At 60.0% G+C, this 21,475-nt stretch overlaps 3 protein-coding genes across 6 annotated transcripts; 1 reads left to right on the top strand and 2 right to left on the bottom strand.

Annotated features, from left to right (window-relative positions):
• Nucleotides 1-4,826: 4,826 nt before the first annotated feature.
• On the bottom strand, nucleotides 4,827-6,366 carry TIMM10 (translocase of inner mitochondrial membrane 10). The gene is made up of 3 exons (XM_005294949.4): nucleotides 6,207-6,366; nucleotides 5,767-5,895; nucleotides 4,827-5,141 (listed from the first exon to the last, which is right to left on the bottom strand). Exons 2-3 carry the CDS (start codon nucleotides 5,835-5,837, stop codon nucleotides 4,940-4,942), a joined length of 273 nt encoding a protein of 90 aa, XP_005295006.1. The 5' UTR covers nucleotides 5,838-5,895; nucleotides 6,207-6,366; the 3' UTR covers nucleotides 4,827-4,939.
• Nucleotides 6,367-8,220: 1,854 nt separating this feature from the next.
• On the top strand, nucleotides 8,221-15,861 carry SMTNL1 (smoothelin like 1). Of its 4 annotated transcripts, none has more exons than XM_008171718.4 (9): nucleotides 8,221-8,378; nucleotides 10,351-11,342; nucleotides 11,682-11,838; nucleotides 12,047-12,092; nucleotides 12,264-12,431; nucleotides 12,857-12,959; nucleotides 13,634-13,785; nucleotides 14,541-14,686; nucleotides 15,719-15,861. In XM_008171718.4, the coding sequence occupies exons 2-8, from the start codon at nucleotides 10,353-10,355 to the stop codon at nucleotides 14,683-14,685; spliced, it is 1,761 nt and encodes a 586-aa protein (XP_008169940.3). In that variant the 5' UTR covers nucleotides 8,221-8,378; nucleotides 10,351-10,352; the 3' UTR covers nucleotide 14,686; nucleotides 15,719-15,861. The 4 variants fall into 4 exon arrangements, 1 of the variants encoding a protein (XP_008169940.3); XR_006175043.2 differs by having other exon boundaries at nucleotides 8,222-8,378; nucleotides 14,541-14,736; XR_010600360.1 differs by having other exon boundaries at nucleotides 8,222-8,378; nucleotides 14,541-14,783.
• A 1,298-nt stretch (nucleotides 15,862-17,159) lies between these two features.
• Nucleotides 17,160-21,471, bottom strand: UBE2L6 (ubiquitin conjugating enzyme E2 L6). Its single transcript, XM_005294950.5, has 4 exons — nucleotides 21,317-21,471; nucleotides 18,759-18,854; nucleotides 18,407-18,593; nucleotides 17,160-18,068 (listed from the first exon to the last, which is right to left on the bottom strand). The coding sequence occupies exons 1-4, from the start codon at nucleotides 21,341-21,343 to the stop codon at nucleotides 17,914-17,916; spliced, it is 465 nt and encodes a 154-aa protein (XP_005295007.2). The 5' UTR covers nucleotides 21,344-21,471; the 3' UTR covers nucleotides 17,160-17,913.
• Between the last annotated feature and the right edge of the window lie 4 nt (nucleotides 21,472-21,475).

The raw sequence follows: 21,475 nt of genomic DNA, 5'->3' as shown, positions 1-21,475 counted from the left end.
AGTGAGAGAAGGAAGGAGTGGTTAGAGGAGAGAGACTGGGAGAGAGCAGAGGGAGAAGGATGTGGGGAAGAACAGAGTGGAGATTCCAAATGGGACAGAAGAGAAGAGAAGAAAGTGGGGCAGGGAGAACAGAGGAAAAGACCAGGTTGGCTGGAGCATATACTGGCAGCAGGCGGATCTCACTAGTGTGGGTTGCCCTTGAGAAGCATCAGGATCACACTGGGGGGGGGGGGTGTCTCACTCTTCCCTTTATGTCTCCCACAGCCCCCTGGTGCAGTTGGAGCCCTCCCCCCTCCCAGTTTCTCATTGGCCACTGACCAGCCTTTAGCTGCTGTGATGAGTCCAGCTGCGCAAACACAAGCTACAGCTCAACCTTTAACTCCCCGGGTGCCACCCACAGGTGCCCCCTCCCCTGGCCGGCCTGTGTGGTTGTGCTGCATGTGCACATTCATGTGTGTGTATAGCTGTGCATGTGATTGTGTGTGTGTACGTATGGTTGTGCATGGAGAGTGGGTGTGTGTGTGGTTGTGCACGGTGGGTGGTTGTACATGGTGTTTATGTGTAAACATGCATATGTGGCTTTGTGTGTGAGGTTGTGCATGTGCAGCTGTGCCTGGTGTGGTTGTGGTAGCCTGTATGTGGCTGTGCAAGGTGTGTGTCTGTCCCTGTGTAGGTGCATGGGGTATCTGTGGTTGTGTGTGACACCGCATGGTGTGTGGTTGTGCATGGTGTGTGTCTGTCCCTGTGTGATGTGGATCCACAGAATCGGTGCTACACCCCCAGCTTTGGAACAGTCTCTTGGAGGAACCCTTTAGTGTGCCAGACCCCCAAAGGGTCTCACCCTTCCTTAAGGGCAGGCCATTGGGCCTCACCGCCTCCTGTGACTGACCGTCCTGCCTCACCCTGTGAGCTCAGTTCAGTAAGCCCAGCTGGGACAGACTCCCGGCACAGACTTAATGCCCCTCATTACGTATTTGTGGTGACACTCAGTGTTGTCAAAACAGCCGGGTTCAGCAGTCAGCTGCACAGGAGGGCCGTAGGTGAGCACAGAGAAATGAAGGTTAAAGCCCGGCCCAAGTCCGTCCTGCTCCGCCCAGAGCCCAGCCAAGCTGCGGTGAACACCTCTGTTCAGGCTCTGTCTCAGTCTGACCTCCGTGGTCAGTTCCCAGGTGAGAGCCCCGACTCCTTCCCACAGCCAGCTCCTAACCCCACCTTCCCAGCCCTTTGTTCTCCAGCTGGGGGGTTTGCTCAGCCTCCCTGCTGAGCGGTGGGGAAATCCATTCCCCTCTGGGGCACAGGCTGCTAGGTGTCCGTGTCCTGGTGAGTGGATTTGCTGTCTTAGGGGGCCACCCTCAGCCAGTTCTTCCTTTTTAATGACCCACTCAGGCAGCCACATAACATTCACACTGATGTCTCCCAGCCTGTCCAGAGAACAAACTGTCCTTTTTCCCCACTGGGTAACAATGCAACATAAAAGGAGGTGTTTGTGACATTCTATGCCTAGGGGGGAGCGTGCTGTAACCCCCACCTTCCTCATTTTCATATAATCGTGATCTTACGTATAAAAGATGCCTTGTAAGGTATCAGGGGAAAGGTTATGATCTGCTGAAAGTCATTTCTCTATCCATATATGTATATCATTAATGCATATGAAGTGATGAGGATTGTGTAGTATGGTTGTCACCAAAACATGCTGTAAGTTGGGGGAATCAGCCAGATATTAGCTCCCCAGAGGCAACAGCAAGGAAAGTAACCAAGACCCAGGTGGGGTGTCAAACAATCATCAACAACCATTGTCCAGCAAGGGGGCCACAATGCAATGACTCACCTGCATGAGGCCACACCAGTGGCATTGTTCAACCTTGCTTGGAGAGACTCCGAGTAATGCTCACCTGACTCTGAAGGGGGTGGGGGCAAAGCGAAGAGGGAGGAAAGAACATGATAAAAGGAAGAGACGTTTGCCATGCTCTTCCTCTCTCTTCCACCTACATCTACAGCCATCACCACCAAGTGACTGAAGCGCTGATCAAAGGGGAGAGCCTGTCTGAAGAGCAACCAGCCAGCCTGTGGCGAGAAGCATTTAAGTTTGTAAGGGCATTGAAAGTGTTAAGATCAGCTTAGAATGCGTTTTGCTTTTATTTCATTTGACCAACTCTGACTTGTTCTGCTTAGATTTATAACCACTTAAAATCTATCTTTATAGTTAATACATTTGTTTTGTTTATTCTACCTGAAGCAGTGCGTTTGGTTTGAAGCATGTCAGAAACTCCCCTTGGGATAACAAGCCTGGTACATATCAATTTCTTTGTTAAATTGACAAACTTATATAAGCTTGCAACATCCAGCGGGCAGAACTGGACGCTGCAAGACAGAGGTTCCTAGGGTTGTGTCTGGGACTGGAGATATTGGCTAGTGTCATTCGGTTGCACAATCCAAGCAGCTTACATGCCAGAGGCTGTGTGTGAACAGCCCAGGAGTGGGGGTTCTCACAGCAGAGCAGGGTAAGGCTGGCTCCCAGAGTCAAGGACTTGATTGACCTAGCAGATCACCAGTCCAGATAACTCCAGAGGGGAACGTCACCGTGTTTAAGAGCTATAGGGGGTCAGTTCCCCAGTCCTGTGATCAGAGACACTCAAGGGTATTAACTGCAAGGAAACAGGCAGCTGTCCTTCCCAAGACAGCCTGTGGAACTCCCCGCCACTGGATGCCAGAGGGTTAAACGCTGCGGTGGGGTTTGTGAAGGGGTTGGGGAACACTGGCATCATTCCTGCTGTGCCTCCTTCCCTGTTCCTGCCCACGGCTATTGCCCTCCTAGGCCAGCTCCTACACATCCCGGGAGAGAATAACCACAGCCACATGGCTGCCAGTATTGTTATACCAGCACCACCCTCAGAATGGAGAGGTGCCTTACAACAGTACAGCTTAGCCCCCTTCCTCTACAGCAGAGGTCTCTAAACTGTGGGGCACAGCCCCTAGATGTTCGGGGGGGGGCACAGTGGGCTAGGCCAGCCCCCACAGGGGACAGTGAGGGAGGGCCAGCCAGCCCTGACCTGTCCCCAGCTCCGCTCCTGCCCCACCCCAGCTCCATACCTGACCCCGTCCCCAGCACAAAGGGGAAAAAGGGGTGTGTGCAAACAAGGCTGCTTCTGCTACCACTATGAATGCCCGGTTTGTCTGTCTGTCTGCAGACCGTGATCAAAGTAGGGATTGGACTATCCCTTCCTGAACATCTGGGAAGCCCCCAGGGGTTACCACAACCTAGCAGCCAAAGATCTAACAAGGGGCCGTGGCTGGAAGTTGAAGCTAGACAAATTCAGAGTGGAAACAAAGCACAAAATGTGACCAGCAAGGTGAATTAACCCCGGGAACAATCTACCAAGGGCTGCAGCAGATTCTCCGTCATTGACAATTCTTCAATCAAGATGGGATGTTTTTGTAACAGATCTGCTAGTTCAACCAGGAATTAATTCAAGGAAGTCCTCAGGCCTGGAGATCAGACTAGATAAGCACAGCTGTCGCTTCTGACTTTATAATCTCTGACTCCTCATTATTACAGCCCATTCCTCTAGCATTTTCCCAAACGGAGAGGCCACCACCCAGCCAAGATGAACAAAACCTTCAAAAGCTCAAGTCAGGCAAATTAAAAATAACTCCCAGCTGGTGTCTTTTAATCCCATTCTGATCTCTAAGTAGCTGGAATGGGAGAATTCAGCCTCTGGCAAAACAGAGCTGCCATGTAATTAACCTGCGGTCAGCACTCTGAATGAGACAAAGGAAGGGAAACAACCCAATTAAGATTCTGGATTGTTAAACATGTACCACAGCCCGGAGCTGTTAAACCAACATGGTTATTAAGGGCCACGTGGCTCTGCAGGGAGCAGCACGTCCCCTGGTGGGCACAAAATGCACCATCAGCCACCTGTGCTTGCCAGGATGAGTTGGTTGAAATAAGAGACAAGCTCTTCACACAGGCATGCATGGATCTGCAGCCACCTCTGGGGTGGGAGGTGATTACAGGGGAAGAGTGACATCCTTCCACTAAGAGTTTGGGAATGGAAGTGAAAAGATAACTGCAGGGGAGGGGAGGTTATCCAGACTTGATCAGGACCCTGCCATTCACATACTGATCCCAGAGAACGTGCCAAGGGAATTTAGTGTGCACAGCAAAAGGGGAGCTGAGCTTTACAGCCAGGGCCAGCTTCAGCTTTTTTGCCGCCCCAAGTGGTGAAAAACAAACAAACAAAAAACCCACAGCCGATCAGCAGCACCTCGCCGGCAGCTCAACTGCGCTGCTTCGTTCTTCGGCAGCAAGTCCTTCAGTCCCTCACTTCCTCTTCGGCGGCAGCTCAAAGAGGAAGAGAAGGACTAAGGGACCCACCGCCGAAGACCCGGACGTGCCGCCCCTTTCTATTGGCCGCCCCAAGCACTTGCTTCCTTCACTGGTGCCTGGAGCCGGCCCTGTTTACAGAGCACCAGGAAGATATGCCCCTGCTCCGGCTGCAGAGCGCCCCCTAGAGCTACACTGGGGTACTCTCAGAGGAAAAAGCAGCCAGATGCCAACCTGGCCACCGGCAGAACTGCTCCCCATGCAGGAACTGACCTCGATTAACCCTTTCCTCCGATGAAGTGGTAAAAAGACAGAACGGGGCTCTTAGCCCCCCCCCTGGACTGGCCTGCTAAATGGGAAGGTGAGCTGGACAGGGTAGAACTGGGACCCTATCCACTCGGGGATGGAGCAAGGCAGGGGTGGGAGGGGGAAGCGGAACATCCCATTGGTATATCCCAGCCCCAGCTCTTTGAAATGTCCTTGCAGGCAAAGACCTAGCTCATACACAACTGCAGAGGTTTTATTGATGGGGGGGCACAGGGTTGAGTCTGGAAGGCAATGGTGGGGCCACTGGGCCAATCATGCAGGCTGTCCATGTTCAAGAGGAAGTCCCTACACTGGCCCCGCTCCCTGCTGCATCCTCTTCATCAGCTCCTCATCCTGCATGGAAAGCTCCGTCAGTTTCTTGCCCATGCGCTCGTGGATGTCCAGGTACTTAGAGACGCAGCGGTCCAGGCACACAGACTCCCCCTTCGAGAGCTCTGCCTCCTTGTAGTGGGGCGGGACACACTTCCGGTGACAGGCGTTGGTCATTCTGGGCCACAGAGGGGGAGAGCATGAGAATTCACAGATGCCCCTGTGACCCCAGTCCTGCCTCCTCCCCACAGACCCCTCTACTATCCCAGCCCTGAGTTCCCCCCACACCCTGCCCACAGTTCTGCCAGTGTCCCTGAATCCCAATCCACAGCCCTTGCTATTGCAGTTCTGGGCTCTGCCAATTCCTCTCAATCCCAACCCATGACTTCAACTTCTAGCCATTGGATCATATTAGACTTTTCTCTGCTAGACTGAACACCCCATTATTAAATATCTGTTTCCCACGTAGGTACTTACCAATTCATCAAATCATCACTTAACCTTCTTTTGGTTATGCTAAAGAGATTGAGCTCCTGGAGTCTCTCACTAGGAGGCATATTTTCTAATCCTTTAATTATTCTTGTGACTGTCTCCAATTTGCATCTGAAGAAGTGAGGTTTTTTACCCACGAAAGCTTACGCCCAAATAAATCTGTTGGTCTTTAAGGTGCCACCAGACTCCTTCCAATTTAGAGGAAGACAATGGTCCCCGCTGGCTTTCAAACCTATGACACCCCAGCACGCCGCACTCTGGGGAGCTGCGACCCTGCCCTTGACAAGGAGCAGCCGCAATGGGGTCGTTACCTGTTGTACATGTCGGCCATCATCTCCACCTCCAGCTCAGCTGCCAGCTGCTGGGCCCTGAGCGGATCCATCGCACCGCGAGCGAGCACCGAGTCCCCGGCGTTTGGGGCGGGAGGCAGCGACTTGCTCCTGGAAACACACACAGAGCCTGTCAGAGCTGCCACTCCCACCCCCCAGTGCAGTACCCCACACCCCCAGGGTGGCAACACCACTTCCCAGGGCAGCCCCCCAGTGCAGTCCCCCCCCAGGGCGGCAACTCCACTCCCCAGTGCAGCCCCCCACCCAGTGCGGACACCCCGACACACTCCCAGGGGGCGCCACTGCCGAGCCGGGCCAACCGACCCCAGCCAATGCACTGGGGGGGCACCGTGGGGGGGGGGGGCACGTCCCACGCCTCAGAGCTGACCCCCCCCCCAAGGCTCTGTGCGGGGACCCCTCACCCTCCGCGCTCCTCGGGCGATCACTGAGCCCCGCGGTCAGGGCTCAACAGCTCCCCGAAGTTACACCGGCCCCTTTTTCCTGGGTGTAACGTGACTTTCCCCCGCCAGCCGGAAACACGCGGGAACAGGCGCTTCCGGCATGATGGGCTCCTCTCTCCTCCAAGGTACCATAGAGTCCGGTTGGGGGGGGGGGGGAAGAGAACCACTTCCGGTATGTGGCGGACTCAGCTACCACAGAGTTACCCGCAAGAGAGCGGGAGGAACGAGGCAGGAGACTAGAGGGGCCGGTTCCAAACCATAGAGATGTGCCTGGACTGGAGCTAGAGCGGAGAGGAGCTGACGCCAGAGGAAGGCGGGGAACCCAATTAGAGCATAGAGCGGGTGAAGGACCTAGGCTAGAACATACCGGATGGGCAACGGGATGATGGGCACAGCCATGTTACCATGGAGATCTAGCTGTTGCTAGACAAGCTAGGATGTCTAATGAGCCTAGACTAGGGGGTTCATTGTGAGGGCTGTCAGGCAGTGGGGGATGGGGGTTCATTGTGAGGGCTGTCAGGCGGCGGGGGGTTCATTGTGAGGGCTGTCAGGCAGTGGGGCTGTGGAGTGACAAGGGATGTTGGGGATCAGGGGGTAGGGGATGATCACAGTGGGGGCCAGCAGACAGTGGGGCTGTGCTGTTATTTGCAGTATTCCTCCAGAGTCCGCTGTACCTGGAGCAGGAACAGGACAGGAGCAGAGCTGCCAGAGCCCAGACACAGCCTGTACCATCATGCTGGGCACCACCAGCCACTCTCTCCCTTTGACCCCAGGCAGCACCTCCCGCCATGGGCCCCTGGGAGAAGCGGCGGCACTGCAGTGTGGCACCTGGGACCGATCCCACAGCCAGCGGGGCTGGAGCAGGCCCTGCCTGATCACCCCCCCAAACACATCACAAGAACATGCCCTACCCTGGCTGCCAGTTTTACCACCTGCCCACTGCTTATGAATGCCCTGGGCTCAGTGTCCCTGTGGTGGTGCCTGTCTCTTCTACTGCCGATTTTACGTGGAAAGGGGCCTCTGCCTCTGAGCCAGTGACGGTCTGAGCCACCTGCTAAACAGAGCCAGGCAGCTCGTCCTAGTCAGTGTGTGTGTCCGGATTGTCACACCCCACCACCATATTACACACGGGGAAATTGAGGCACAGAACGAGGCAGGGACTTGCCCAAGCTCAGAATCAGGACAGAACCCAGCTCTCCTGACTCCTAGTTCCCAGCTCTACCCGCTGGAGCACGTAGCTTTTGTCTTTAGAAAGGAGGCAGTGCCACAGTTGAGCCTGAGATGCCAGGGGAGGCAGGGAACGGCTGCAGGGGAGCCACCCAGGGGCCTGGATTAGGTGGGATCTACCCCGTCTTTTCCTTCTGCCCCATGGATGATGCCCACGTGACTGCCTAGTGCCCCAGCATCTGGCTGGGTTGGCATGCCAGGCCCCAGAGCTGCACTGGGGACAGACCAGTACTACATCGAGTGGCCTGGATGCTCCACAGAGACATTCACGAGGATGGGGGAGGGGGGTAGTCTCCTTCCTGATTGGCTGCCTGGGCAGTGGGGAGCGATCCCCAAATCCCTGATGCTCCAGCAGCCAAGCGCCTGCATCTCACGGACTCAGGAGGGGGACCCTGCCCAGTGTTTGGGCACCCCTTGCAGCCCACCATGGCTCTGTTAGCTCCAGCCCCGGGGTGCCAAGCTGGATGGCTGGTGCCCCCGGAGCAGGGGCAGTACCGTGAGCTGGAGAAGGGAGGGACTCCAGGTCCTGTCAGGGTGGGATCCTCTGTGGTTGTTTGTCCTTTTGCTTCACCCCCCATTTGCTACCTCTCAGCACAAGGGTCCCTTGCCAGAGATAGTGGCTGCACTTCCTGCCTGGTGAGGTCCCCCCATAGCCCCTCAGGCTCGTCCCAGGGGGTCTCACCCATGTGATCCTGGGAGAGTGGAGCTCCCCCTACCCCCGCCCCCGCAGAGGACCAGGGGAGCTGGCAGAGTGGAGGAGTATGAATGAAAGTGGCACCTGTTCCTCTCCTGGTAAAAATAGGCTGCGCTGCCCCGGGAGGGGGCTGTGCCAAGGGCGGTGACACAAAAAGCGGGACAGACGGGGACCGAGCCCAGAACCAGCCCGCCCTGTGGAGCAGCCAGCAGGTGGGTGCAGCCCTGGCCAGCACCCCTACTCCAGGGAGGGCCCAGAGTGGGGAGGGTGGGAAGTGGGGCATTGAATGAACCCCTCCGGTAGGTGGAGCTTGGTCAGGCTGGAGACACCCCCTGCCCTGGCTTATGGGGCTCAAGGTGCAGAGAGGGTCCACTGCCCATTGCCCTTGGCTCAGGATCCCCCAGAATCACCTCAACCCCCTTTCTTCTCTCAGGCACTGGGGGAGACCATCTGAATCAAAGGCAACTCGTGGGAGCCCAGGCCTGGAATAACAGGGGCTGTAGGTTGGGATTGAGGGGCACTGGCAGAGCTGGGGGGAGCCCGGGGTTGGGCTAGCAGGGAGAAGTGGGTCAAGATAGAGGGGCACCAGAAGAACTGGGGGAGTTGGGTAGCAGGGGGCAGCTGGGTGGGATTGGGGGGCACTGGAAGAACTGGGGGGAGCCTAGGACTGGATAACAGGGAGAGGTGGGTCAGGACAGAGGGGCACTGGCAGAGTTGGGGTGGAAGCCCAGGGCTGGGCTAGCAGAGGGTGGCAGGTCGCTATATAGGGGCACTGGCAGAGCTGGGGTGGAAGCCCAAGGCTGGGCTAGCAGGGGGTGGTGGGGTGGGATTGAGGGGCATTGGCACAGCTGGGGGGAGCCAGGGCTGGGCTAGCAGGGGGTGGTGGGTTGGGACTGAGGGGCACTGGAAGAACTGGGGGGATCCCGGGGCTGGGCTAGCAGGGGGTGGTGGGTTGGGATTGAGAGGCACTGGGGGGATCCCGGGGCTGGGCTAGCAGGGGGTGGTGGGTCAAGATAGAGGAGCACTGGCAGAGCTGGGGTAGAAGCCTGGGGCTGCAGGCAGTTTACCACGGGGGGGTGGCAGGACCGCGGTTGGCGAGTCCCCCATTCCCTGGGTCTGGCAGAGCGGTAAATGTCAGGGGTATATTTAGCTGCTGAGGAGGGGGTCACCTGCCCCTTCCCCAAGGTGCCCTCCCCCACTGCAGGTTTGGTGCCTGAGTCAGAGTCCTGTTCCAGGCCCTGGAGATTGTTTCCCCCGGATGGGGGGTGGGGCACCTTGCTTTAAAGGGTCATTATCCAGCCTGGCCTCCTATTCCACTTGAAAGGGTTGACAGCACAGCCAGCCCCAAGGGCTCTCTCCCCGGCTGCCTCCCCAGCTCTCCTGGGTTTAGGTAGGTCCTACGGTATTTACTGCATAGTCACACCTCGCTGGTGTTGGCCAAGCTCATTGCATGAAGCAGGGGCACCCCTCCATACCCCCCCCACAAGGTCCCTGGGTTCAACCCTCCATTGCAGGGACACCCTGCAGCTCCCCCCCCACCGGGGGCTGTGTGTGCCCCCATTTCCTCTCCTCCCAGGTTTCCACAATCTCTCCCCCATACCAGGGCATCTGTGTGCTCCCCATTCTCCCTCCCCCCGCACACCAGGGTTCCCCAGTCTGTCCCCCATGTCAGGGGCTCTGTATGCCCCCCATTCTCCCCTCCCCCACACCAGGGCATGTGTGTGCCCCCCATTCTCCCTCCCCCCGTACACCAGGGTTCCCCAGTCTGTCCCCCATGTCAGGGGCTCTGTATGACCCCCATTCTCCTCTCCCCCCCACCAGGGCATCTTTGTGCCCCCCATTCTCCCTCCCCCTGCACACTATGGTCCCCCAATCTCTCCCCCAGGCTGCATTCCCTTCTTCCCCCCCCCCCCCCCCCCCCGAGAAAAAGAACTGCATTGGAGTTGATGTAAGCTCCCCATCGCAGGCCCGACAATGCCATGGTATGGCCAGCAGAGGGCGACCGGATGCCTCCTGTCCCCCCCCAAAACTTGGCAATGGTGGGGCTCAGGGGTGGGGGTAGTCAGAGCCTTGGGGGGGATCTGGTAGGCCAATCCCCGGGCAGGCCAGTTGGGGGCCTCTCACAGCCCCGATCCAGGTCCCTGCTGCCCCTATCTGACCCACATGCCTCTTGTCTCCTTCCAGAGATGGAGGCACAGGAAGGCACCCTCCGCCCCAGGCTGACAGCAGAGGAGCCTGGGGCCGCAGCTAAGGAGGCTGAAGGGGTGGCTGGAAGTGGAGCCAAGGAGGCGGCTCAGGGTGGGGATGGGCTGGGGGAGAAGGGGAGAGCAGGGAATTCTGGGAGCAATGCTAAGGGGGGCGGTGAGGCCAGCAAAGCAGGGGATTGTGGGAGTGATGCTAAGGGGGACGTTGCGCCTGGGCTAGCAGGGGATTCTGGGAGTGATGCTAAGGGGGGCAGTGAGGCTGGGGAAGCAGGGGATTCTGGGAGCGATGCTAAGGAAGGCGGTGAGGCCAGCAGAGCAGGGGATGCTGGGAGAGATGCTAAGGGGGGCGGTGAGGCAGGGGGAGCAGGGGATTCTGGGAGTCATCCTAAGGGGGGCGGTGAGGCAGGGGGAGCAGGGGATTCTGGGAGTGATGCTAAGTGGGGCAGTGAGGCCAGCAGAGCAGGGGATGCTGGGAGAGATGCTAAGGGGGGCGGGGAGGCAGGGGGAGCAGGGGATTCTGGGAGCAATGCTAAGGGAGGTGGTGAGGCAGGGGGAGCAGGGGATTCTGGGAGTGATGCTAAGGGGGGCAGTGAGGCCAGCAGAGCAGGGGATTCTGGGAGCGATGCTAAGGGGGGCGGTGAGGCAGGGGGAGCAGGGGATTCTGGTAGCAATACTAAGGGAGGTGGTGAGGCAGGGGGAGCAGGGGATTCTGGGAGTGATGCTAAGTGGGGCAGTGAGGCCAGCAGGGCAGGGGATGCTGGGAGAGATGCTAAGGAGGGCGGTGAGGCTGGTGGAGCAGGGGATTCTGGGGCTGGGGCAGAGGAGAGGGCAGAGGAGGGGCAGGGGACTGGAGCAGAGGAGAGAGAAGCAGTAGGTGGGTCTGGGCTTGAGCCCCAGGACGGGGTTGGAGGGGCCGAGCCAGAGATGCAAGGGGCTGAAGCCGAGAGGACCAGCGGTGCCGTGGCAAGAGAGGTGAGTGTCCCTTTGGGTCAGATGGGGCAATGGGGGGAGGGAAACCCCCACACACCTCCCTAGGGAGCCAGCTTGCCCGGAAGGTGCTGCGGGTGCCCACGTGCCCTCCCTGATGCCATGGGGGCACAAGCATGCCCAGGCCATCGCAGGGAGCAGCTCCCAGGGCTCAGGATGGTCTGCGGGACTCAGCCCCAGTGGTAACCCCCCAGGGGAGGTGGGTTCAAATCCCACCTGGGGGAGCGGGGAGGCCATAGTGGGGGAGGACAGGAGCCGGGGCCAGCAGCGGGGGTCTGGGATTTGGGGGGCAGGGGCCTGTTAAAGGACTTTGTTCCCTCCCAGGGGCGTGGTGGGAGCACCTCAGAGGAGCCGCAGTCCCCAGAGATGGGGGGCGAGGAGGAGGAGTGGGGTGAGCCTGCACCTAGCTCCCCCGACGAGGGGCTGGCCAGCCCCACAGGGGACGCTGCCTTTGGGAAGGAGACTGGGGCCCCCCAGCCGGGTAAGGCCAATTGAATCGGGGAATGAGGGTGGGGGAAGAATATAGGGAGGGGACACCCCCTCACCATAGCCCCCCTAGCACAGCCCCCCCAGTCCCACTCCCACTCACACAGGGTCACCCCCCGAGCACAGCCCCCCAATCTCAGATACTCAGTTGAGCCCACTTTGGTGACTGTTTTTAATGTCAAAACTTTGTAAATTCCTTTCAGACGGTGCCTCCCAAGGCCGAGAAGCCGCTCCAGGTGGCAGCACCAGGTGAGAACACCCGCAGGGGCCCCAGTACCAGGATAAGGGACTCCTGCCCCTGGTGCCAGGCAGGGAGGTGGAGGCACACAGCCAGGGGAAGGGAGATCCTACCACCCCCCACAGCACACCGCCCCCTCTCTTCCTGGCCCATTCTCTGATCCACTCCCCATCTCTTTGCAGCACTGGAGGGACAGCCCAGCAGGACAGCGGGCAGAGCCCTGCACCTGAAGGAGTTGCGCCCCCCAAAGAGAAGCCAAAGAGACCAGCGCTGGATCGGAGGGAGTTGACCCGACCCCGCCTGGCACCCAGGGCCCAGTCCCGCAAGGCCCTTGAGGAGAAATTTGGGGGGTGCGCAATCCCCTATTAACCTCCCCCCTGGGGCTACGAATGGGCCGGCCTACACACAAGAGGGTGGAGCTTGGAGGATAGGCCCTGGTCAGTCAACCAATGAGGGGTGCTCAGTGCCATTAAAAAGCAACACGCCAAGAGAGGGTGTAGGGAGCGGCATCTTGTCACCGGTGGAACTCCCTGCGCCTGGACGTTAGGGATAAAGCGCTCGGGGCAGCTCTTGTGGCACCAAGGGTACCATGGGGGTTAACCCCTTCAGCTCCTGGCCCCGTGCAGGCTCAGGGGGCTGGTGGGACAGAGGGGGAAGGCCCAGAGATGGGGGAGGGAGGGGACCTGGCCAGTCACTGCCCCAGCTCTGGGGCTCTGCAGCAGAATGCGCATTGTCCCTTCTCCCTGTGACACCGGCCCCTCCATCCCCCCTGCAGGGCAGCCAGCGGCCCGGCCCCCAACATCAAGAAGACTGGAGGTGCCAACACCATCAAGAACATGCTGCTGGAGTGGTGTCGTGCCAAGACGCGCGGCTATGAGGTGAGAGGCTGGCAAGGGTGAGGTGGTGCCTGCTCTGTAGCCTTCCTCCCCTCGGACACAGAGAAGGCCCTAGTACGGGGGAGAGTAGACACTAGCCCCCCCACACACACACACACTCCCGCAATGACCCTGGGGATTGAGGGATGTCAGATGGAAGGGGCGGGGGCCCAAGGGTGCCTGCCATGCTCATAACTCAGCAGGGGCACAGCCAGCCGGGCACACTGCCACCCGGATCTTCGTGGGGGTGACTAGACCTGGCCCGGGGGGAAGATGGCAAGGGGAAGCATTGGGGCAGGCGGCTGGCCCAAGGGGTACAGCATGGGGGGGGGGGGGTTCTACCATCCCCGGGTGAGCAGCTCTGCCCCAAGGCCCGGGGTCACAAGTGCTGACTACAACATGGAGAGTGCCCCCCTGCACCAGGCAGGCCTCCCCCATGCTGGGCAGAGCGCTGCCACCCATCCACTGTGGAGACGGCCAGAGAACATAGCCACCAGCTTTCTGCCCCAGCCTTTCTTCCTAGTGCATGGGAGGGGTGGGCAGCCCACGAGGGCGGGCACCCCCAGACCTTGCAGTGCCCACAAAGAGGCTGCGGGGGGGAGGGAAGGCCCACCCAGTGCTCATGCGGCTGATTGGCTCTCCCTCCCTGTGCCCCTGTTCTGCTGCCTGGCTGCCAGCACGTGGACATCCAGAACTTCTCCTCCAGCTGGAGCAGCGGCTTGGCCTTCTGCGCCCTCATCCACAAGTTCTTCCCTGATGCCTTCGACTACGCGGCCCTCGACCCGGCCAACCGCAGGGAGAACTTTGCCCTGGCTTTTGCCGCTGCTGAGTGAGTGCACCCCACCCCCAATGCCCAGGCACCCAGCCCCACCCAGGGAAGGGCCTCTGCCACACATCCGACATGGGGCTTGGAGGCAGAGTAGGAATCTGCAATTGCCCAGTAGGGGTGGGGCTGTGACACCAGGGAGGGGGAGGAGCCTGCACTGCCCAGCCCCATCCTCCCCAGCAGCAGGTGCTGTGACCCCAGGTGGGCTTGGGTGTAGCAGCCCACCTTATGTCAGCTGGTGTAGTAGGAGGCCCGGCTGGGTGTTGCATCCAATAATTGAGGCTGTTCACTAATTAGCGGTACTCCCTCTGCAGCTTGGCCACCCTGTGGCTCCTGGGAGCTCTGCCCTCGTCCCCAAACTCCCTGAGCCCAGAGCTCAGTGACCCTGACAGCACGGGCCCAGCCACGCAGCCAAACCCAACCAGGCCAGGGCACGGTCCTGCTGGGACAGGCCCGGAAGCAGCTCCAGGGATGCACCCTCTAGCCTGAACTGGACACCAAGCCCTTCTCTAGGGCACTAGCTCCGCGGTCCCCTCCCTTCACGACAGGCACATCCTGGGCCACTTCCTCTTTGCCCACTGGCATCAAACACTGCCTGGTTTGCAGAGGGGCCATGGCTTGGGACAGGAGGGAGGGGAGGCCAGTGGGACAGCCATGCCCAGGGGACACATAGAGCAAACCAAGGGCCCCGGGGCCAAGTCGAGCGCCCTGGCCGAGGGCAGCGCTGCTGTGCTGACCCCTGGTCTCTCGCCCCGCAGGCAGCATGCCGATTGCGCCCCACTGCTGGAGGTGGAGGACATGGTGCGCATGAGCGTCCCAGACTCCAAGTGTGTCTACACTTACGTCCAGGAGCTGTACCGCAGCCTGGTGGACAAGGGGCTGGTGAAAACCAAGAAGAAATGAGGTGGGGGGAGCAGCTGGCCGGGGAAGCAGAGAGCGCGCCAGGCGACGTGGGTGAGGATGGGCCGCCCCGACATTCAGCCTGGCACACGGGGGCATGGGTGAGGAACAGCAGGGGGTGGTGCCGGGAATGGGAGCACTCTACATGTTCCATCCTCCCTCTCACTGCTCACATGGGAGCAAGGGACGTCTCAGTGCCTGGGCATCACCTCCTCCCAGAGGGGCAGATTGGGCTAGCCATGGGGGGATGGGGTGCTGCGCCCACCTCGGCCCCTTCAGAACCTTCACCAAGGCCCAGAGTTCAACCCCACCAGGACATCACCATGGCCCCTTTCAAATCACGGGTTGGGGGGAGAGGGGAGGGGTGTTCTCTCTGCAGGCCCATGCCGGATGGGGCACCTCCATCCCTGCCCCAGTCAGCCTAGCCCAGCGCCTGGCTGAGCTGGGCGCATATGTCTGAACACTCCCATGGGGGCAGGGCAGAAATGGGCATGGGTGGGGAGGGGGTTTCCTGCTTTGGAGAAAAGCCTTGCCCCCCCACCCCACAGCATGATGGGGAGGAGCTATCCCCTCCCTCCCCCAACCTCCTGAGCACCGCCCCTGTGGCGGTCCCCTCCATGAGGTGGGGGGGTCCGGCAGGGCAGGGCAGCTCCAGGGGCATCTTCTCTCCCCTGCCCAAGGTAAGGAAGAAGGCATGGGGCGGGGGGGTCATAACAGATTCTTTCCAGTGGCCTCTTTTCAACAGAGCCCCTCCCCCCCAAGCCTGGTTCTGCCTCGTGCCCAACGATCGGCGGTGTAGCCCACTGCTCGACAGACCAGCTAGGGGCAGGATACCCGGTCCTCGCCCCTGCCCGCTCTCCCAGCCCCCGGAGTCCTTGGCTGAGGCTGAGCAAGCTTCCAACAGGCGCCACCAATGCCCCACTGGGGTGTGTGGTAGCTGGCAGGGACCCCTCCAAGGCAGAGTTCCTGAAGCAAGGCCCCCTGCCCCCCCCCAGGCATTCGACCCCCACAACACCTGCTGCTCCTCTCCCAACAGGTCTGTCCTGGAGCTCTCCCCCAAAGTGGCATCTCCTCCGCTGGTAACGGTTCACAGCCACCTCCTGCCTGCCCCCTTCCCAGCCCACGGCTCATGTGTGCACACGAGACCCTGACAGATAAAGTAAAGCAGAACTGCTCCAAGCTCAGGCAGACGCCGGGCGGTTTCTTGTGGTTAGCTCAGGTAGGTCGAGGGCTCCATCAGCGCCGGCCACATTCCTCGGCCAGGGTGCAACAGATGTGGCTGTGGCTGCAGCCCAGACAGGAGCGATGCCCATCAGCAGCAGGAAGTCGCCTCTGCTCCTCGCCAACGCCAGATGAGCACATTTCACCATAGGGCTGGGGCCAGCATTCCTCGTGGATCCAAGCTGGCAGCGGGCGCCTGGAACACGTCTTTGGCTGGCCACAGCAGGGGTGGTTCTCCTGGCACTTCCAGGGTCCATTAGAACCAAGCGCCCGCACTCAGGGCTACCCCCACAGCAGCTGCCCAGCTCCAAGTGACAGTGAACCAGGGCTGCCTTCCTGCTGGTGCCAATGTGACACCCAGCTGGGTGCCAATGATCTTCCAAGCTCTGAAGGGCCTTGTCCAAATGCAGGCCTCTGCTCTGGGCCTTGACTCAGCTCCGCCAAGCTGCCAGATCCCGCAGAGGGCCTGGAAGTCATAGGCTTGAGCACAGACCCCCACCCCCTTCCAGCCCGTAACTACAGCCCTCGTAGCTCTGTGCTGCCCTCTGGTGGCAAAGTCTTGCTAGCTCTAGAACATGGATGGTGCAGACGGATGACGGCACCAACAGCAGTCACTTCCTCCAGGTCTAGGGCACAAGGCAGCAACTGCTCAAGGGCCATCTGAGCTGGCCCTGAGGTGACTTGCGGTTAGGACAGGAAGTGGAGGAGTGGACCATACCAAGGGAGGAGAGAGAGAGGCAGGGTGTGATCACTCAAGCTGGCAGGGGCTCTGACACACCCGCCTGTGGGATTTTTAATGGGCACAAAGACCTCAGTTTTATGTCCCCTGGGAATGCAGCTTCCCTCCCCGTGCTGTCTGGGGGGCCCTATAGGGTCACCCATATGGCTTTGGCAGCTCTCAGCTGGGCAACTCCATGGTCTGACCCTCAAGCCAGCCCATGGTAACTGGGGAGAACGGGAGGGAGGGCTGGGGGGAGCTGGCTAGGAACAGCACCCGGCTCCATGGGAACAGGCTGGCCCAGGGAGCTGGGACAGGACCCAGAGCCCTTCCCCTCCAGTGCAGAGCAGGGGGTGGGGGGGAGGAGGGAGATCAGAATGGTTCATCCTCAGGGCATCTGCTCCAATCCCACCTCAAAGAGAAAGAGTCTAGAGATATTCCGAGGTCCCCAGGGAATGGCCCCACACCACGGTGGGGCAGGGAAGGCAGCTGCCTGGGAAATCATCCGAGGGGGGATCGGCACATGGGAGCAGAGGGATCACGGTTCATTTTTATTGATCAGAAAAAGGAAGTTATTTCACACACACACACAACACACACACCCCCCCCAGCCGACAAACAAAGGGGCTATTTTAGAAAACATTTCTCATCACACTATTACAACCCAGAATCACCCTCCAGCCTGATACCCCCCTCCCCTCTCCCAGCCCCAATCACCTGCCCAGCTGCAGGTATCTCTTCCTGTCTGCATGGGCTGGGTGCAGGGAAGGCATTTGGGGCTGCTCTCTCCCCCCTCCGGTCTTTGCCGCTGAGGTTTTAAAGTGCCAGGCAAAAAACCAAAACAAGATCAACAGTGGCAATGGGGTTCATGGCATAAAGCTCAGTGCCCAGGGAGCGGCCTTCGGCCCGACCACTCCTGGCAGGCCTGGGAGCCCCCCAGTGAAGACGAGGTGAGCAAAGGAGTCAATCAATGAAGGGAAGGGGAAAGCCCACATACCCAACTTCAAACCCCCCCAGGGCTTCAGTGCCCCCTCTTGGTTGAAGGGCTCCAACAAGTGACAACAGTGTTACCGTGAGGTGCTGGGTCCCCCCTTAGTCCGGGCAGGGGTGGGGCACATGCCCCAGAATTCCATGGGATGCATCGCCATGACAGCATGCAATGGTGGGAGGGACCACCTTGGCCCCACCCACTCACTAGACTTCACCCACTGAGTGCATAGGCACCACCCCTGCCTGGGACAGCGAGTCTTCCCCACCAGGAGCAGGCAGGGGGTGCCAGAGCAGGAGCAGGGTCACTCGCAGGGCCGCTTCTCGCTGAATTTGCGGGTGTGATCCTCAGCGTTGCGCAGGAACCTCTTGTAGTCGCGGGTGAATTCCTCGGCCAGGTCGGCACGCAGCGGGTGGCCCGGCTCGGGCTCGTTCACCAACGCGATCAGGGCCTGGATCACTGCACAGAGGGGCAAGGAGGGGGTCAGCACGGCACGGAGCAGGGCAGATTGTGCCTGATTCCCCACACTGGCCCCAGCACCCCCAGCCACCCCACAGGGTACCAGCCTCACCCACCCATGCTTCCCCCTGGCATTGCCACCTACCTCACAGAATAACAGCCTCACCCACCCGCACTGGTCCTGCCACACAAACTGCCGCATGCCGCCATCCTCACTCACCCCTGCAGCCACATCACTGCCACCCTTGTAACCCCCCAGACTCCACAGGCCCAGCGCTTCTGGGCAACATCCCCTCTAGCTCCCTGGAGGCGTGTACGTGCGGCAGGGGGGCATGTACCTTGATCTGTCTTGGTGGCGGGTTTCCAGTTCTCAGCGCTGATGATTGGCAGGCAGACCTGCCCCTTCTCGTCCACGTTGGGGTGGTAGATCTTAGTTTTGAAGGTGACCTTGGGGGGCTTGAAGGGGTACTCGGCTGGGAAGCTGATCTCGATTCGGAAAGCGCCTTTGTTGTAGGGAGGATTGTCCTGGTCATAGGGCAGGAGAGAGAGGGCAGGAAGCTACAGAGCCAGCAAACACTGATCCCTGGGGAGAACTGGGGGCTCCCCCCATCTGAACCCAGCACAGACCCCCTTGTGGCATGCAGCCCCTTCTGACACCCCTCCCCCCCATCTCCCAGTCCCCACACTCACCGGTACCAGGAGCGCTTTCCACAGGAGAACATTGGTGTCGTCCACCTCAATGTCCTTCAAGCAGCGGGACCCAGACCTCTTCAAGTCATCCAGCTCCTGCAGTAGGACAGAGACGAACCATCAGTGACCACGCACCACCCCCACCTCAGAGCTGCCCCCCAATTGGCCCCAGCCTTCTGCTCCCTAAAATTGTCACCCCAATAGGCCTCAGATTCCCATTTCCCCAGCAAGCCTCATCCACCCCCATGTAGCAGCACAAACCAAAGCACCAGTGGCACCAATTCAGAGCTTTCTTCAGGGGTGGGAGAGGGGAGAATTCCAGTTCCTGACACACACACACACACCAGGAACCTGCTTGTCACCCCCTCCACTGGGTAAATGTATAAGTGCAGTTGTATGACAAGGCTGCTTGTGATGGTAAGGACTGGGTTCAGCAGCCCTGGGGCTCAGTTCCAGTTTATGTCCTGTGTTCCTGATGCTTCAGGGTTTCAGCCACAGCCACCCGCAGGGGTCAGGAAGGGATTTCTCTCTATGTATTCTGGAAGGGTTTTTTCTCTCCTTTGAAGCATCAGGGATGGCCACAGCTGGAGATGGGACATCAGGCGGTCGGGCATCTACCATTCTCTCTCAGAGGTGCTTGGCAGGCTGGATCCTGCTCGCATGCTCAGGGTCTAACTCAGGGGTGGGGAACCTTCGGCCCACGGCACCGCTTGCTGGCCCGCGGGGTGGAGGATTGCCAGGCTGTTAAAAGTCTGGTCGGCTCTGCGCAGCAACCGGAAGCATGCCCCTGTGGCCCCTAGGCACAGGGGTGATCAGGGAAACTCCGTGTGCTGTCCTCACGCCCGGCGCTGACTCTGCAGCTCCCATTGGCCGGGAACCACGGCCAACGGGAACCACAGCCTTTGGACAGAGGGGCAGCCAGGCCAAATCTGACTGGTACTGTGACCCTGTGCGCCAGGTTGCAACATCACTTGCTGAAACGTGACCTGGCCACCCTCCCGTCAGGACGGAGGGGCAATCGGGGCAAATATGAGCACTGCTCCGGCAGCAGCTGCACTGATTTAGTACAGGATCACTGCTTAAAAGTGGTCGGCCATGGCCCCCCGGCTCTGGGGAGTACGGAGCAAATGCAAACACCCCTGGGGCGGCGTTCACCCATCCCCTGAAGCTCCCGCAACTGGCACCACTGCGAGACACCCTCCCTCGCCCCACAACAGGGCCACAGCAACCAGGGGCTGAGCTGGGTTCTGCCCATCTCTGCAGCTGGCCCAGAATCAGGCACATTTCTCAGAAACGCCTTGAAACTGGAGGGCGGGGCAAACTCACTTCCTGCTCCCAAAGGCAAATAAACAACAGAGCGTCCTGCTGCTAGCAACCTAGCAGTTCCCCTCCCCTAGTGGGGCAACCTCACTCCCAGGGACAGGAGGGTTACCCAGTCCCCCCCACCTCACCCTACTCTAGGGCTCCCCTCCCCGTGCCTCCAAGAGGCGGGATGTCTCCCAGATCAGGTCACTCTCAGCCCGCATCCATCCTCACCCTGCACCTTTGGTTTCCGAGAAACCAGCCAGGGACTTTCCCAGGCAGCAGCTATAGAAAGTGAAAGCACCTGCCTGGCACTAGACATTGCTCCTAAAATTAACTGCTTCCTTTCCTCCTGCTTCATCCCCGCTTTGGTCCCGAATCCCCTCCTCCCCCATCCCTGCACAGCTCCCCCTCCATGGCAATCTGGCCTGGATCCTTTATAAAGCCGGCACCACCAGGGCCAGCGTGGGGCATTTGTCTGAAGTTGGCCAGGGCACAAAGGGTGAACTTCTGTGCCAGCCCCCATCACCTTGCCCTAAGGGGAATCCAGGGCCCCACTTTTTTCTGTAGGTCAGTCCAGCCACCCCACCCCCACCAGCGTGATTTTGATACGTTACAAGTCGTTTTTTTTCAATCTGGGTTTTATTCCCATCTGGTCCAGCCAGATGCTGACCAGAGTGGGAGACAACCCCGCCACCCCCCTTGCACAGGGATCACAGCTGCACCTTTGATCCGGCTCCAGGCACATGACAAGCAAAGGGCAGGGGCAGGTGTGATGGGATGCGGGGGGGGGCGGGGGGACGACACAGGAAGGGGTTAACCTCATTGCAGCGGGCCTTTGGAGCCACAGTGGGACCGGGAGTGCCCCCCATCCCATGGGGTGGCCATCAGAGACCTAGGGTGGGTCCAGCACCCCCCTGGCTAGCCAGGAGCACCCAAACAAAAGTGAAAGTAATGCAGAGCGCCCACCACAGCCTTACCTTGTACCCCACACGGCCTCCCCCAGCCCCCCAACTCACCCAGCCTCCCCCCAACTCACCCAGCTTCCTCCCAGCCCCCCTCCTCCCCAGCCCCCCCAACTCACCCAGCCTCCCCCAACTCCTCCCCAGCCCAGTCCCGCCATCATCCTCAGCCCCCTTCACGCAGCCCCCCCCCATCACTCCCTGCCCCCACCCTGTTTCCTCCCAGCCCCCCCGGGCCGGGGCGATCAGCCCGGCGGGGCTGAGCGGGCCAGAGACCCGGCCCGGCCCCCGCACCTTGCCCACTCTCCTGCTCGCCGCCATCTTCCCGGCCCGAGCCCAGCCCGGCCGGCTCAGCGCGGAGCAGCGAGTCTGCGGGGGGGCGGTGGCTAGAGCGGAGCCGCCCCCGCCCCCGAGCACAGAGGGGGCGGGGCTAGAACGCTGCCTTTGCCCCGC

The sequence above is a fragment of the Chrysemys picta genome, chromosome 4 (assembly GCF_011386835.1).
Source record: "Chrysemys picta bellii isolate R12L10 chromosome 4, ASM1138683v2, whole genome shotgun sequence".
Lineage (NCBI taxonomy): Eukaryota > Metazoa > Chordata > Testudines > Emydidae > Chrysemys > Chrysemys picta.
The sequence above is the reverse complement of the archived record's forward strand: the minus strand, read 5'-3'. Positions and strand labels throughout refer to the sequence as shown.